The following is an 18,103-nucleotide window of genomic DNA, read 5'->3' as shown; positions in this document are numbered from 1 at the left end:
CTCCAAGACACTGCCAGATGTCCTCTTGGGGAGAGTCATCCATGAGTGAGAGCCACAGGTCTAAAGGGAGGTTATCTAGTAAAGTTAAGGGTACTTAAGTGTAGCTTTGGGTTGGACTGAGCATTTTAAAAGGTCTCCTGGAAGGATGGAAAAGGAGCTTTATGTATACAAATCAATACCTTTCCGCTTCATGGACTGTATCTCCTTTTCCTTTTTTCTCTAAAATGTTCTTGTGTATTCTCTACTTAGTATTAGTTCTTGTTTTCTCTCACATTCCTTTGGGTCTTCTAAAGTTTTTTTTTTTGGTCTCTACTTTGGGAGGCAGAAGTTTGTAAAATGTATCAAGGGCATAACTAAGCAATTTTCAAAACGTAGAAGTTTCATAAATGGAGCTCTTTTGACAGTGAATCGGATACCTTGGAGGCAAGATTGTATATAAAAGCCAAATATACAAATAATACTTGAGTAATATTGTATATTTTACACATATTTTTGCTTTAAAATAGTAACAGTAATATTCTCTAACTGCTGCAAGATTTGGTTAAAGGAAAGAACCCTTGAGGGTAAAAGACACTAAATGTCAGTGAACCTTTGAGTTTAAATCGTTGTTTAGTGCTAGGTTGTGTCTGACTCTTACCACCCCATGGACTGTAGCCCACCAGGCCCCTCCATCCATGGGATTTCCCAGGTAAGAATACTGGAGTGGTTGCCATTTCCTTCTTCAGGGGATCTTCCCAACCCAAGGATCCAACCTGCATCTCCTGCATTAGCAGGCGGATTCTTTACCAGGGAAGCCCATTGATTTTAAATTACCTCCAGTCTTTCTACTTATGTCTTCTTCTGAGGTTATTGTCTTCTTCAGTTTTTAAGTTTAACTTGGTTGGAATCTTGCAGAGGAATAGCTGTAATTATCCTCTGTTTCAAAAAATCGTCAAGCTTCAAAAATCTTTAAAAATTTGTTTTGATATATAAATAATCACTTAAGAAACACAGCTTTTGGGAGCTGAAGTTTTGGTTGTGTTCATTCATTTGGATACCTGAAGAAAAAATTTCTCATCATTGGTTAGAATTTACCACAGTGCTTTTTCCAGTCTTGTGCAGTGAGCACTGCTTAACTTTATTTTTATTTTTCTGTAGTATATATTTGGTCTTTCTTTGATTACATTTTTTAGTCAAAGATTGTGAGTCTTATTGATTGCAACTTGTTCTGTTTAGCCCCATTCAGAAATAGTTCATGGATATCCATATATACCAGTTTATATACATTTTAGAGATTTTAATGTCCATATGGTATTCCACATTATAAAGGTACAATAATACATTTTATTGTTTCTCCCCAGGTGATTAGATTCTCTCATTTTTTGTAGTTTCTTATTGTGTTTTAGCATTTTAAACAACATTATCCTATTGTTTATTGATCTTTTTGTTGGGGTGCACAGACTTTCTAGTTGTGGCTCATGGCCTAACTTGTGTGGAGGCATGTCGGATCTTAGTTCCCTGATCAGGGATTGAACCCTTGTCCCCTGCATGGCAAAGCAGATTCTTAACCATTGGACCACCCTGAATATTGTTGGGTGAAGAAAGATCAATCACCATTGATTGGTGGAGGCTGTAATTTATGGGAATAAGGATCAACAGGTCCACACACTCTTACGTGCTTCCCATTCTGTGAAGTGGTGAGCTTTCCCATAGTGTGGGTGCTTCAGCAGAGGCACCTATGCCTGCGGGGCAGGCGGAAGATTAGCCTCAGGTAGATCAACACCGTGGATGTGGGTCCCCCCAACACGAGCTGGAATACCTGCTGTATGTGGGCCCTGGACACCGCAGGGGCTGGGCACCCCCTGCCTCTGGGCCCCTTGGTCCGCTGAGTGACTGAGGGGAGGACAGCCCACCTGCTGTGGGTGGGGGGGTGGGGGGGTGGGCGGTGCGGGGCCTGGGCTTGCAAGCTGCCAGGCATCCCTCTGGAGGTCTTGAGGTTGTTGAGTGGGCAGGACTACTTGTTTCAAAACATCCCTGTGCATCATATCTGTCCTGATTTGTGTGAATCTTTTTAGGACAGATTCCAGCAAAAATGATCTATATCATGGACTGTTTCTTACTAATTACTGTGTGTAGATGGCTTTTCCTCCACATTTGCCATTGCTGGATATTTTTAATGTTTTAAATCTTGCAATTTAGGTAAATGGAAGGTCACTATGATATTAATAATAGATTTTCATGGTTTATTAATAAGGTTTAGTAATTGGCTAAATTCCTCCTGGTTGGTCTTTTACAAAAATTTTCTTAGCTCTTTGTATGTTTTCAGATGACTTTTAGAACCACCATGTCAGAGCATTGTCCCTGCTGTTGGGATTTTGATTGGCACTGTATGGTTTCATGGATTTGGTATTTACAGCCTTTTCATGTGGATCTTTTTCATATTCTGTAGTTACTTGTTTCTTTATTCAGGTAACATAATTTTGAAGTTTAGCCTATTCTTAAGTTTTTCACAGTCTTCATTGCTATTGGAGAAATAGTATTTTTATTGTGCACTGTATGCCAAGGTTTGTGTCTGTAGTGCTAAATTTGAGTTTTCCACACTTTCGTTCTTTTAGCCATTTTTCAATTAGAAATTCATAGATCCTTGTTGTAGGTGTTTATAAGTGAAAAAGGGAAAAAAAAGAAAAACCTAAATTATTTTAGGATAATTGAATGTTACCACTCTGCCTTAAAAGACTTGTAAGTGGGATTCTTAAAGTATTGATGGAACAGAATTGACCTGAATACTAAAATGAACCTTGTTACTTAATAGCAAGTCACATAGACTCTCCAGGTTTAATTTTTTATATGCATAAAATGAGGATATTCAAAAAGACTTGCTATTTATCTCAGTTCTAATTAATGTAGTTTTTAAAAAATTTGAGATTAATTTGAATTAATTTTCTAAAATTACTAATTAAAAAATAATTGGATTGAATGCAAAGGAGTTTAGTTTACTCTTCTTTTAGGTATTTTTAAAAATGTATGTTATGCTGAATATCTTGTTTCTAAGTTACACTTCGTACCTGTCACTCTGTATAGCAGTGTGCCTCTGCTTCCCCTTGCCCTCTGACAGAGGCCAGCATACTTAAAGTGACTCAGAAGCCCTCACACCTGCCCCTCCTCTCCCTCGCTCACCTGTTTTCCCTTCCCTTTCCAGAAGCTCTAGTGAGTCTGTATTTTGCTTCTTTGCAGGCTTTTCAGACTCTCCATGTATGTGCCTTCACCGTCTTCCCTCCTTCCCGTTGTGTTTTTCAGACCCTGTTTAGTTGCCCTGGGAAGCCACCTCTGACAGTCAGTCGACTTCCATCCCATGAACTTCCTCAGAACCACCTGCTCACGCTTGCTCACATTTACCTGCTAATGCAGTTGTCTTTTTACTCATCTGTCGCTCACTTCTTGAAGGCACAGACCATACCTGTCGGTGTCAATAATACATTTTAAAGTGATACTCGATCATATTAAGACTTAAGTATAACTGTTAAGCAATTAGATGTTTCATTAATGTTTCTGTTGTTTCCTTTTTGTCCTAGGACTGGGCCAATGCGAACGTCAGCAGACAGATCGAGGACACTGTACTGTATGGTTACTATAGTGAGTAAATTTCCATTTCATTTCCTGTCTGGGCTGGTCACTAAAGTGTAGAATAAAGCTACATATAAACTTTAAATTTTGGGATTGCACTTGAGATGAGTGTTTCAGCACCAGAAATAAGTAGTATAGAATTCACCTTGTCATCTTGAAGCTTCTGTAAGATACTTTGCTTCATTAAGATTCACCTGCTGCCCTTCTCTGTAGACGTTTAGTCATGTTAAGTCTCAGCTCTCTGCCTCTGATACCATTGTTTGCTCACCTTCCTTACCACTTTCCCACTTGAAGTGTGGATTTTGAGTATCTGTGTTCCAGAAATTTCTTCTAAGTATTGCAGTAGTAGAGTATACTGTCTGGGAGTTTGCAGCATCACCTTTTCTATACTCTACAGAGCCTATTAATCTGGGAGTCATGGGGGCTTGGAGGCTTCCCTAGTAGCTCAGCTGGTTAAGAATCCACCTGCGATGAAGGGGACCCCAGTCCGATTTCTTGGTCAGGAAGATCCCCTGGAGAAGGGATTTCGGCTGCCCACTCCAGTATTCTTGACTGGAGGATCCCCATGGACAGAGGAGCCTGGCGGGCTGCAGTCCATGGGGTCTCAAAGAGTCCCATGCGACTGAGTGACTAAGCACAGCACAGCATGGTGACCTGGGCCCTTCCTCCTTTGCTTCCTCTCTTCCTTCCGTAGTGTTGGATTAGGGAACCTATTTGTAATAACCACTTAAATGTTTCCCAAGTTTTTTCTTTGAAAACATATAAATGTGCTTTTTAAAAATGTTTAAGTGCTGAATTAGAAAAGGGATGTCTTTTTTTTTTGGTAAGCAGTGAGTCAAGAGGTTGAAAAAAATTTTTATAGAATACTGAAAAAACATCTGTAGAAGTTTCTGTTGATAGGATGAGTTTTTCAAGGGTGTCATTGGATCTTAATTTAGCTGCCTTGGCTCTAACTTTGTCCTTTACCTATCTAAAATCTGCAGGACCTATGAAATCTATTTCTTTGGTATAGATTTTAGAAATATTTTTGTGGTGTTTTAATAAAGAATTCATTATTTCTTATGAATACATTAAATGTGTATCATAAAATTCATATTTGACCTAGTAAGTGAACACTTTTGAAATGCTGGTATATTAAGCAGACTATTGCTTTTCCTTACAAATTTACTGCGTGCATGTTCAGTCATTCAGTTGTGTCTGACTCTGCGACCCCATGGACTGCAGCACGCCAGGTTTCCCTGTCCTTCACCATCTCCCAGAGTTATTCAAACTCATGTCCATTGAGTTGGTGATGCCATCTAACCATGTCATCCTCTGTCGTCCCCTTCTCCTCCTGCCTTCAATCTTTCCCAGCATCAGGGTCTTTTTCAGTGAGTCAGTTCTTCTTATCAGGTGCCCAAAGTATTATTGGAGTTTCAGCTCCAGCATCAGTCCTTCTAGTGAATATTCAGGGTTGATTTCCTTTAGGATGGACTGGTTTGATCTCCTTTAAGTCCAAGGGACTCTCAAGAGTCTTCTATAGCACCGCAATTCTAAAGCATCGATTTTTCGGCTTTCAGTCTTCTTTATGGTCCAACTCTCATGTCCGTACATGACTACTGGAAAAACTTTGACTATGTGGACCTTTGTCAGCAAAGTAATATCTCTGTTTTTTAATACATAGTCTAGATTTGTCATGGCTTTTCTTTCAAGGAGCAAGCATCTTTTAATTTCATGGCTGCAGTCACCATCTGCAGTGATTTTGGAGCCCAAGAAAATAATAGTCAGCCACTGTTTCCATTGTTTCCCCATCTGTTTGCCAGGAAGTAATGGGACTGGATGACATGATCTTAGTTTTCTGAATATTGAGTTTTAAGCCAGCTTTTTTCACTCTCCTCTTTCACCTTCATCAAGAGGCTTTTTAGTTCCTCTTTGCTTTCTGTCATAAGGGTGCTGCTGCTGGTAAGTCGCTTCAGTCGTGTCCAACTCTGTGCGACCTCATAGACGGCAGGCCACCGGACTCCTCTATCCCTGGGATTCTCTAGGCAAGAATACTGGAGTGGGTTGCCAGTCATCTGAATATCAGAGGTTGTTGAGATTTCTCCTGGCAATCTTGATTCTAGTTTGACAGGATATAAATCCCCTCATCAAAACAGTTCTGTGGGTGGGGCCTGTCTCTTTGTAACACTAAAGTGCATTTGTGCTGCAAAATGTGACAAGATCAGCCCGATTTTATCTAGGTGTAGTCCAGGTTTATGAACCCTATCTTATCATTGAACCTAGAGGCTACTGTGTTGATCCATCATAGTCAAGGGTACAAAGACTTCTACACTGGAGTGTTAATTCGGCAATCTTTCCAGTTTGTTTTATAGAGAGAATTAAGTCTACAGAAAATGATTTGTGATAATTTTTCTTAATCCTCCTAAGGATAATGTGTCTCTAGTGCTGTTTTAAATGCATGGGGAAAAATTAATCTTTATAAACAAGATGACTTAGGGATTTAGGGTTTGATTCTCTGTATAATTTGGATTGTAGTGAGAGACTACTTTGGGATAGGAGAGTCACTGATCTAGGAAAGAATTTTGCATGAGAAGCCAAATTATGAAAGAAAAAAGATTTCCTGATGACTGTGGAATCGAAGCAAGAGGATTTAATTTAATAATATTAATGGTTGTTGTCATTATGTTACTTAATTCATTTTAGCTATGATTGGTAGGTCTTTGACTCGGATGATGACCTATAGCTAAGAATCATAGCTTCTGAGATGGTAACTGTCCTCAAGCCCAGCTGTTTCCTATAAATGCTCGCTAGTACCTAACTGCCCATTACTTCTCTCCTCCTGCACCCTGAGTGCCACACAGACTCCAGAGAATCCAAAGCGCTATTTTATCCGTTCCCTGCTGTGAGATTCTGTATTTCATCTAATCTCTCCTAACATACCAACACATTCTCATTGCCTGACCTTGCCAGGTATTGTGCAAGGCTTTCACATTCAACGTTTTTGTTGATCTTCAGGAATGTCATTTTGTGGAGGTATTTTCTACATTTTACTGGTGAAGAAATTGATACCTCAGGATGTTACAGATCACCTTGTTAGTGAATGATTAGTCCAGAATGGGCATTATTATAGTATTATTATAATGTTTCCTAAGCTGGAGCTGCTTACTGTTAAGTGAGCTGTCTTTTAATAAACTCTTCTGGGGATGTTTGTTACCTATGGGAATGCTTAGCATGGAACCTCTGGGGCAGCTTCAAACATCACCTAGAGGCCTTTTAAATAATACGGAATACTAGATTACATCCAGAGAGACTCTGATTTACGTTGGCATTCTGTTAACATCACCACTCTTCTTATCAGAGAAGCACTTATGTATGGGAAGGATGGAAGACTCGAGGTGCTGGATTCAAGTTTCCCCAAAATTTCTGATTCTCTCTTGAGACCTCAAGTTTTATCACTAGTAACAAATACTGTCACTTACTTTCTTTGAAGTACAGGTTCACTTTGTTCATTTCTGAGAGAGTCGCCTAATACTCCAATCTGGATTACTATTGCTTTTCTGTCCTTTGTTCTTTCAAGCGAAAATGATACTATTTGTGAGCTATTTGTGTAGCTCACAGCTGAAATAGCACTAGTGGTTCTCACAAGAATGCTGAAAGTGTACTTCCTTAAACAGAACTTGGAACAGATGAGCACTCATGGGTGGACATCTCAGAAGTATTTCTGCTTAAGGGTACTTTCCTGATTACAAGTGCCCCACGCTGGTGAGTGCTAGTGGGTGAAGAATGTAGTAACTGCTAGGGGAAAGGGAAATAGCATCTTACATTGTCATGAAGATGATTTCATGTGCAGATACCCTGCTGATCTGTGCTGATCTTGAGGTCCTGAAACCACATTTTTAAAGAAACTTCTGTTGTATTAATAGAACTTTGGGTGTTTTTTTTTCTGGAAACTTTGTGGAAGTGAATCCTGCTGCAGATACTTCAGCTGCTGATTGGTTATTACCAGGCTGTGTTAACTGAAGCTGCCTACAAAGACATAGCTTCCTGGAGCTCACCGAAGGCTGAGAGGGTAGAATAGCTTGTGTGCATGTGTGTGTGTGCACGCACGAGTGTGTGTGCATGCATGCATGCTTAGTCACTTGAGTCATGTCCGACGCTTTGCAACCCTGTAGACTGTAGCCCGCCAGGCTCCCCTGTCCATGGAATTCTCCAGGCAAGGATACTGGAGTGGGTTGCCATGCCCTCCTCCAGGGGATCTTCCTGACCCAGGGAAGATCCTGCGTCTCTTATGTCTCCTGATTGTCAGGCAGGTTATTTATCACTAGTGCCACCCGGGAAGCTGGTGAATTGCCTACTTCTGCCCCTTTAACCTGTACTCGTGGTGACCCTGTACTCAGAAGAAGACTGTCTCGTCAGAGGATGTTGTGCCCACCCCAGAAACATTGACTCATTTTTCTTTTCCTTTTGAGTATTTTTGTTTATTCATCTTTGCCTTCAAATTTCTTTGATATTTTCTTTTAAAGCTTCTCTTGCCTGAGTCTTTGGCTCTCGATTCTGTTTTAGTTTCACATTTGAGCCTCTTATTAACTCCTCTGTATATGTTTAGCCTTTTATCTGAGTTCTGTTTGGCATCAAATTAATTTTTATCTTTAAATTCTTTCTTTTTATTTATTATAATTTATTGTAAATGTTTTTCTCTCTTCTCTGACTGTTGTTGAAATTTTTAGTTTTAATTCTTTGACCATCTACTTCCCTTTAGCTTCTTCTAAGCGAATTTTCCTTTTACTTAATCATTTGTCTTTATGCGTGTTTTGATTTTGATGTGAGTGCAGGGCGGTTTAGACACAGGGAAAGCCCAAACCAAGAGCCGGGGTGTTCAGGGCTGTTGTGCTGGCTTGTCTGTGGTTGTCCTGTCACTTGCTTCTGGTGACGCTGTCTCCTCTTGACGATGATTTTCAGGCTCTCTCTTTTGTGTACATAAAAACTGAATCATATCCTGTGTGTCGTTTCCTATTTGGCCTCTTTAGTGCTCAGCATTACATTTGAAAATCATCCACATTGTTGCAGGTAACAGTGCCTTGTTGATTCCCACTGCTGTATAATGCTTCACTGTAACCGTGTATCGAGTTTTATCCACGCTCCTACTGGTGATCAGCTGGCTTGTTTAGCATTTGGCCATTCCCAGTGCTGCTGGGAGGCTCTTGTGTATATATGTGTGGGGCGTGGGTGTATGTATACTGCATTGTTTTCCATTTTATGGATGTTCTTTTTCAAACAACCCCACATAGATTATATAATAAATTTTCACTTTTTGCTGTTAAGGAATTCTGTAGTGGAAATAGAGTTTGCCAAGTGTATGTGTATTTAGGTGAGTTAAATTATAGAACTGGGATGAATAAGATTGACCAAGAAGGTTTCAAACTGAAACCGTGCACCTCAGATTTGAACTTGAACCCACACATCCAGGCTCGAACCCAACCAAGACCCAGCCTGGGGCTTGTACCCATGATCTTCTAGTTGAGATCATGATATTCCTGGTCTCAGGGCTTAATGAAACTCAGGGTCTTGGTGTCTCGTCATGGAAAGAACTCAGTGAGAGCCACAGTGACAGGTAAGAAGTGGATTTATTTCAAGAGAAACACACTCCACAGACAGTGTGTGCCCTCTCAGCCGGTGAGGGCAGCCCCAGGGCATGGGATGGTGTTTTATAGGGGTGGGTAACTTCCTAGGATAATGAGTAGTGGGACGGGTAGTCTAACTATTTGGGGAAGGGCCAGAGATTTCCAGGATTGAGGCACCACCCAATTTTTTAGTGCTATGGTCAGCCTTAGAACCGTCACGGTGCCTGTGGGTGTGTCGCTTAGTCTGCTGATGGGTTACAGTGAGCATACACTGAGACTCAAGGTGTAGTGGAAGTGGACTCATCTGTCATCTTGACCTGTTTAGTTCTAATCATTTTATGTTGTATTCTCAGGCCATGCCATTCTTTTAAAGGTTGTACCCTACCCCCTTCCATCCTGTTTCAAAACTGTTCTTGTGGCAGGCATTCTGGAGCACCTAAGAGAGTTTCCCACGTGGCACTAGTGGTAAAGACCCTGCCTGCCAATGCAGCAGACGTAAGAGACACGGGTTCGATCCCTGGGTCAGGAAGATCCCCTGCAGGAGGGCATGGCAACCCACTCCAGTATTCTTGCCTGGAGAATCCCATGGTCAGAGGAGCCTGGCAGGCTACAGTCCACAGGATTGCAAAGAGTTGGGTATGACTCAAGTGACTTAGCACACCACACAAGAGAGTTTTTAGGACATTTCACCTCTCTCCTGGTTGGTTAGTTGCTGAACACTTGTAGCTGGAGTTTATACAGTTACTCTGAACATGCTGTCTAATCTGTGAATCATGCCATGGTACCTTGAGGTCCCTTCACTTCTTTCTGACTTCTCTGCATGTGTGATGAGGCTGGAGCTGTGCCTTTGCACCATGCTAGGAGTATGAGACGTGTGAGTGCTGAGCAGGTGTCACTGCCCTGCAGACCTCTCTTGAACTTCATATCTGTGTCCAGTGGTCCACTTGACAGTTTCTACCAAAAAGTTCACATCTCAAAATTAACATTTCTAGAGCACCTGATCCTCAAGCTGTTAATATTTGATAAATTTCCTGGTGGTCAGTGAATAGCAACTGAGTTCAATCAATTCAGTTGCTCAGTCATGTCTGACTCTGAGACCCCATGGACTGTAGCACGCCAGGCCTCCCTGTCCATCACCAACTCCCAGAGTTTACTCATACTCATGTCCATTGAGTTGGTGATGCCATCCAGCCATCTCATCTTCTGTTGTCCCCTTTTCTTCCTGCCTTCAATCTTTTCCAGCCTCAGGGTCTTTTCAGATGAGTCAGCTCTTTGCATCAGGTGGCCAGAGTAGTGGCGTTTCAGCTTCAGCATCAGTCCTTCCAGTGAACACCCAGGACTGATCTACTTTAGGATGGACTGGTTTATGCTTGCAGACTGCTAAGGATAGTGGTTAGTGTATAATATTTTAGACTAGGTCTGTTGCCTTCCTTCTAACCACTTCTTCCCTCCTCAGCTTGAACTGAATGAGAATAAAAATACTGCATATCAAAATTTACGAGGTGCAAGTAAGAGAAAACTTGATAAATTCTACTTTATCAAAATTAAAAATGTGACCTTTCAAAAGACAGTTTAAAAAAATGAAGTCACAGACACAATATTTGCAAACTGTATGTCGTATAAGGCTTGTATACAGAATATAATAACAATTTTTACCAATCACTAATTAGACAAACAGTTAAAAATGAGCAAAGTATTTGAGCATACTTTCATTAATAACGATTTCTAAATTGCTTGTAAGCACATAAAAGGATGTTCAACATTGTTAATGATTATGGAAATGCAGATTAAATCTCTAGTGAGATACTGCTGCACACCCACTAGAATGATTATCTCAACTCAGGCTCTGTAACAAAATACTGCAGACTGGGTGACTTAAACATGTATTTCTCACTGTTGTAGAGGCTGGGAAGCGTAAGATCATGGTGCCAACAGATTTGGTTCCTCTCTTGACTTGCAGAGGGCTACCTTCTTGCTGTGTCCTCACGTGGGGACCAGGGGAACAAGAGTAAGACAGACCGGCCCTCTCTTCCTTTTACCCTAAACACTCAGATCATGCCATGGAGTCGTACTCAGGACTTGATCTAATTCTGATTGCTTGCCAAAGGTCCCACCTCCAGATACCATCACATTGGAGGTTAGGGCTTCAACCTGTGCATTTTGGGGCAGACCTACATTCAGTTCATAATGGCTGTAATAAAAACCAGATACTATCCAAATATTGACAGATCCAGAGAAACTAGAAAGCTCAAACACTGCTGTTGGAAATGTCAGATGGTGTGTTGGGTTGAAAAGCAGTTTTCAACTTTCCTAAAAAGTTGAGCTGGAATCAAGATTGCAGGGAAAAATATCAATAACCTCAGATATGCAGATGGCACCACCCTTACGGCAGAAAATGAAGAGGAACTAAAGAGCCTCTTGATGAAAGTGAAAGAGGAGAGTGAAAAAGCTGGCTTAAAACTCAACATTCAGAGAAGTAAGATCATGGCATCAGGTCCCATCACTTATGGGGAAACAGTCACAGACTTTATTTTCTTGGGTTCCAAAATCATTGCAGATGGTGACTGCAGCCATGAAATTAAAAGACGCTCCTTGGAAGAAAAGCTATGACCAACCTAGACAGCATATTAAAAGGCAGACATTACTTTGCTGACAACGGTCCATATAGTGAAAACTGTGATTTTTCTAGTGGTCACGTTTGGATGTGAGAGCTGGATCATAAGAAAGCTGAGTGCTAAAGAATTGATGCTTTTGAACTGCAGTGTTGGAGAAGACTCTTGAGAGTCCTTGGACTGCAGGGAGATCAAACAAGTCCATCCTAAAGGAAACCAGTCCTGAATATTCATTGGAAGGACTGATGTTGAAGCTGAAACTCCAATACTTTGGCCACCAGATGAGAAGAGCTGACTCATTGGAAAAGACCCTGATGCTGGGAAAGATTGAAGGCAGGAGAAGCAGATGACAGAGGATGAGATGGTTGGATGGCATCCCCAACTCGATGGACATGAGTTTGAGCAAGCTCCGGGAGTTGGTGATGGACAGGGAGGCCTGGCGTCCTGCAGGCTTTGTGACCATGAGGTCGCAAATAGTCAGACAGAACTGAATTGAACTGAACTGAAAATGTTAAATTTTTTAGTTTATAAACTATGTGATCCAGCAGTTACACTTCAAGGACTATGCTCAAGAGAAATGGATATAATGTCCACACGAAGATATATATGCAAATTCCACAGCAGTTTTTTTCATAGTAGCACAGAACTGGAAAGAATCCACATGTCCAGCAACCAGTGAGTGTTTAAGTGAAATGTGTTCTGTTTGTGCAGTCTAAGTCAGGGGTCAGCAAACTGGCATTCCTGTTTTCTGTGGCAACTTTCTGAGATAATATCTGGCTCTTCACAGAAAAAAACTCTCTTAGCCCCATGCTTAGTAAAAGAAGCCAGATGCAAAAGACTACATCTTGTTTAATTACTTCAGTATGAAATGTCTAGAAAAGGCAAGTCTCTGGAGACAGAAAGCAGATCAGTCCTTGCCTCAAACTAGGAGTTGGAGTGGGGTTAATTGCGAATGGCACAAAGCAGTTTGTTTGAGATAATGGAAATGCTCTAAAAATGGATCATGGTGCAAGTTACTCAAGTGTATACATTTACTAAAAATCATTGGATTGTGAACTTAAAATTTGTGCATTTTGTGATATGTCAGTTTTATTTCAAAGTTGTTGGGGAAATATTTAATGAGCAGATATAAGTGAAGAGTATAGGACAGTGCTGGGTATATGACAGGCTGTCAGTGCAGGATAGCTGCTATTATTATGACCTAAAACTTGAGGGGACTTGCATTTTTATGATTTCTATTTTCTATGTGAAATTTCTATTTTTATGTGAAAAATGAAGCTGAAAAGTTATGAATTACCAAGGTTTATAAACTGGAATGTGGTTCTTTGTGTATCACACAACATGGCTTCCAAGAATTGTCAGTTAGTAACGCTAATCTGCATTATGTCTATTTATGTACCGTTTATGTGTATTTTATGTGCTGGTATTTCAGCTAATGTTTCTAAGTAGCTTTGGCGTCAACAGTCTAGTTATCATTAGTTTCTACACGATTGTGCGTTACATTGTAAATTGCTTAGCCTTTTCCCTGACTCTGTAATTTAACGTTTTAACAGTTTCTTGTTATAAAAATAGCATTGCAGCATAAACCTTGGAATTAATTTGAAAGAGAGAGGAAAGAACCAACCAAAATAGTCCTTAAGAGAAACGATTGTTCTTCAGGCTACGTCAGATGATGTATTCTAAGTCAGAATCTATAAACGATTTTATTTGGAAAGTTCTATACTGTCAGATCATGCATTGGAATGTTTTAATCACTTTGCTGTGTTACCAGCAATGGTGCAAATGATTTCTTGTCATGTAACAAATTGCCCCCAAACTTCTCAGTTTAACACTGCAGACAGACGTTATCTCACGTCCCTGTGGGTCAGGGGTCCAGATGCAGCCGTCAGCAGGGACAGTGGTATCCCGGGGTGTGGGCAGAGGCGGCCTCAGGCCTGGGCTGTCTGTGTTCAGCAAAGTCAGCTTTTGCCGCATGCAGTTCCCATAGGGCAGCTCATAACATGGGAGCAAGAAGCCAGAGATTTTTAGTCACTCGTCCCCCTCTTTGGTCATACTCTGTTATCAGCAGTGAGTCTAGTCCAGCCCACACCCAGAAGCAGGGCATGAGTATCAGAGATGTTAGCCACTTTAGAGGCTGCCCGCCACAGCTGTTTTGCAAATATTGACAGCTGTGGTATTTACTCAACATGTAATACTTTTATACTTGCAGAGTATTTACTAAGCAGATAAGGTATGAGGTTTGAAGCCAGCGTTTTGCAGTCCCCTATGTGCCTTTACCCAATGCCATCTCCTCCCCAACCCCTTAGAAATAAACACTGTTTAAATTCAGTTCAGTTCAGTTCAGTCGCTCAGTCATGTCCAACTCTTTGCGACCCCATGAATCGCAGCACGCCAGGCCTTCCTGTCCATCACCAACTCCCAGAGTTCACTCAGACTCACGTCCATCGACTCAGTGATGCCATCCAGCCATCTCATCCTCTGTCGTTCCCTTCTCCTCCTGCCCCCAATCCCTCCCAGCATCAGAGTCTTTTCCAATGAGTCAACTCTTTGCATGAGGTGGCCAAAGTACTGGAATTTCAGCTTTAGCATCATTCTTTCCAAAGAAATCCCAGGGCTGATCTCCTTCAGGATGGAATGGTTGGATCTCCTTTTAGTCCAAGGGACTCTCAAGAGTCTTCTCCAACACGACAGTTCAAAAGCATCAATTCTTTGGCACTCAGCCTTCTTCACAGTCCAACTCTCACATCCATACATGACCACAGGAAAAACTGTAGCCTTGACTAGATGGACCTTTGTTGGCAAAGGAATGTCTCTGCTTTTGAATATGCTATCTAGGTTGGTCATAACTATCCTTCCAAGGAGTATGCATCTTTTAATTTCATGGCTGCAGTCACCATCTGCAGTGATTTTGGAGCCCCCAAAAATAAAGTCTGACACTGTTTCCACTGTTTCCCCATCTAGTTCCCATGAAGTGATGGGACCGGATGCCAGGATCTTAGTTTTCTGAATGTTGAGCTTTAAGCCAACTTTTTCACTCTCCTCTTTCACTGTCATCAAGAGGCTTTTTAGTTCTTCTTCACTTTCTGCCATAAGGGTAGTGTCATCTGCATATCTGAGGTTATTGATATTTCTCCTGGCAATCTTGATTCCAGCTTGTGCTTCTTCCAGCCCAGCGTTTCTCATGATGTACTCTGCATATAAGTTAAATAAGCAGGGTGACAATATACAGCCTTGACGTACTCCTTTTCCTATTTGGAACCAGTCTTTTGTTCCATGTCCAGTTCTAACTGTTGCTTCCTGACCTGCATACAGATTTCTCAAGAGGCAGGTCAGGTGGTCTGGTATTCCCATCTCTTTCAGAATTTTCTACAGTTTATTGTGATCTGTCTATGTTAATTCCTTACTTGCCTTACAGTATTACCATGCTATATCCTTAGTTATACATTTTTTGAACTGTATATGGAATTATTTGCTTGTTTTCATTCAAGTCATGTGTCCCTAGGATTCACACATGTTACTGCATAAGGTGCACTTTATTATCATTGTGTGTGACTGTGTGCTACATGGTGATCATTCTGGACATTTGGACAAACAGTGAACGTGTTTGTACATGTTTCCTGTTGTGTGTGTGTAAAAATACATACATACAGTGGAATCAATGCTTCATAAGTCATGTGCAGCTTCAACACCCTAAATAGTGCGCCATCATTTTTCTAAATGTACCAGTTTAAGTCCTTTTAGGAGGCTGTACTCTTTTTAGTTGTTCTGGACCCAGAACTTTGATATCCATGTATTTGTAGTTTTTCCAGTTTGGCAAATGTGAGGTGATCATTCTAATCTGCATTTCTCGTATTTGGAAATGAAGTTGCATATCTTTTAACATTTATTGACTTTTTTAGCTTTCTGATTCAACTGCCTTTTGGCAGTTGGGATGTGTTTTTGTTACTGATTTAAGATTTTTGTTAATGTACTCTGAGTAGTTTAATTCAATGATTCTAAATATTTTCTTTTCCCCACTAGAAGTAAGCCATGTGAGAGGAGGGAAGAAGTGAGCTCTGGTCCATGACCCCAGAATGATGCCTGGAACATACTCAGTAGATGTTTGTTGAATTGAATGCATTTGTTAGGGGGAGATAATCATGTGAAGTTTGTTTCATATTTACATTCTTCTAAGTGATGTGTCACATGAATATAGATTGTTCTTAAACCATCTTTGCATTCCTTGGATAATATAGATTGGTCATGGTGGTGGCTTTTTGGGTTTGTTTTTAATTTTTTTGCTAGATTTCATTTGCTGCCATCTTGTTTAGGATTCTTTTAAAGCTCGATTTAGAGGTGAAACTGGCCTGTGATTTTCCTTTATTGTTTTCTCATCAGGTTTAAACATGAAGCCTCTGCTAGTTTCCTAAAATGAATTGAGAGGTGCCCCTCCATGTTTAGAGAGTGCCGTGAACCCCCTAGCACTACCATGTGGTTCTTTCCTGCCGTGATCTGTTTACGTGTTAACTGGTCACCAGGGAATAGATGTGAGCATGGCGGTTTGTACTAGTATTCCTTGTGACCCTTTCACAAAACTGTTACTCTTCAAACCCTGCAGCTGAACGCAGCTGTTTTTAGAATTCTTTATAGCCATATGGGAATACTTCCAGCAAGGATGAAAACAGTGGTTTCATCGAATTGTTGTTAATTGATGATGTTAATCACTAAGCCGGTAAGTTGTGTCCAACTCTTTCTAGACCTCATGGACCGTAGCCTGCCAAACTCTTTCTGTCCATGGGATTTCCCAGGCAAGAATACTCCAGCGGCTTGCCATTTTCTCCAGAGGATCTTCCTGACCTTTGGATTGAAGCTGCTGCTTCTGCGTTGGCACACAGGTTGTTTATCACTGAGCTACCATAGAAGCCCTTTCATCAAATTAGGAGGCGTGATTTATATCTGACAATAACAGGCAAGTTTGGCCTTGGAGTACAAAATGAAGCAGGGCTAAGGCCAACAGTTTGCCATGAGAATGCAGTGGCACACACCCTCATAGCAAACACCCTCTTCCAATAACACAAGGCATGACTCTACACATGGACATCACTAGATGGTCAACACCAAAATCAGATTGATTATATTCTCTGCAGCCAAAGACGGAGAAGCTCTATATAGGCAGCAAAAACAAGACCAGGAGCTGACTGTGGCTCAGATCATGAACTCCTTATTGCCAAATTCAGACTGAAATTGGGGAAAACCACTAGGCCATTCAGGTATGACCTAAATCAAATCTCTAACGGTTATACATTGGAAATGACAGATGCAAGGGATTAGAACTGATAGACAGAGTGCCTGAAGGACCATGGACAGAGGTTCGTGACATTGTGCAGGAGGCAGGGATCAAGACCATCCCCAAGAAAAAGAGATGCAAAAAAGGCAAAATGGTTGTCTGAGGAGGCCTTACAAATAGCTGAGAAAAGAGAAGTGAAAGGCAAAGGAGAAAAGGAAAGATGTATCCATCTGAATGCAGAGTTCCAAAGAATAATAAGGAGAGATCAGAAAGCCTTCCTCAGTAGACAGTGCAAAGAAATACACGAAAACAGTAGAATGGGCAAGGCTAGAGATCTCCTCAAGAAAATTAGAGATACCAAGGGAACATTTCATGCACAGATGGGCACAATAAAGGACACAAATGGTATGGACCTAACAGAAGCAGAAGATATTAAGAAGAGGTGGCAAGAATACACAGAAGAACTTTACAAAAGAGATCTCAGTGACCCAGATAACCATGATGGTGTGATCACTCACCTAGGGCCAAACATCCTACAATGCAAAGTCAAGAGGGCCTTAGGAAGCATCACTACAAACAAAGCTAGTGGAACTGATGGAATTCCAGGTGAGCTATTTCAGATCCTAAAAGATGATGTTGTTAAAGTGTTGCACTCAATATGTCAGCAAATTTAGAAACTCAGCAGTGACCTTAGGACTGGAAAAGGTCAGTTTTCATTCCAATCCCAAAGAAAGGCAGTGCCAAAGAATGTTCAAACTACCGCACAATTGCACTCATGTTATATGCTAACAAAGTTATGCTCAAACTTCTCCAAGCGAGGCTTCAGCAGTATGTGAACTGAGAACTTCCAGATGTTCAAGCTGGATTTAGAAAAGGCAGAGAAACCAGAGTTAAATTGCCAACATCTGTTGGATCATAGAAAAAACAACAGAATTCCAGAAAAACTAATTCTGCTACATTGACTATACCAAAGCCTTTGACTGTGTGGATCGCAATAAAGTGTGGAAAATTCGTCAAGAGAT

The 18,103-nt window shown here is 41.0% G+C and overlaps 1 protein-coding gene across 1 annotated transcript in view; it reads left to right on the top strand.

Moving 5' to 3' along the window:
- Positions 1-18,103, top strand: part of LMBRD1 (LMBR1 domain containing 1) — a 131,952-nt gene that overhangs the window by 22,022 nt on the left and 91,827 nt on the right. Inside the window, exon 3 of the mRNA XM_086316742.1 lies at positions 3,552-3,612. Within this exon, the coding sequence (XP_086172868.1) occupies positions 3,552-3,612 (61 nt within the window). The remainder of the gene's footprint in view (positions 1-3,551; positions 3,613-18,103) is intronic.

This window comes from Bos grunniens, chromosome 9, assembly GCF_055505025.1.
Source record: "Bos grunniens cultivar Pamir isolate PY7600 chromosome 9, Bosgru_T2T1.0, whole genome shotgun sequence".
Taxonomy (NCBI): Eukaryota; Metazoa; Chordata; class Mammalia; order Artiodactyla; family Bovidae; genus Bos; species Bos grunniens.
Note: the sequence above shows the minus strand (reverse complement) of the source record. Positions and strands in the feature narration are given on the sequence as shown.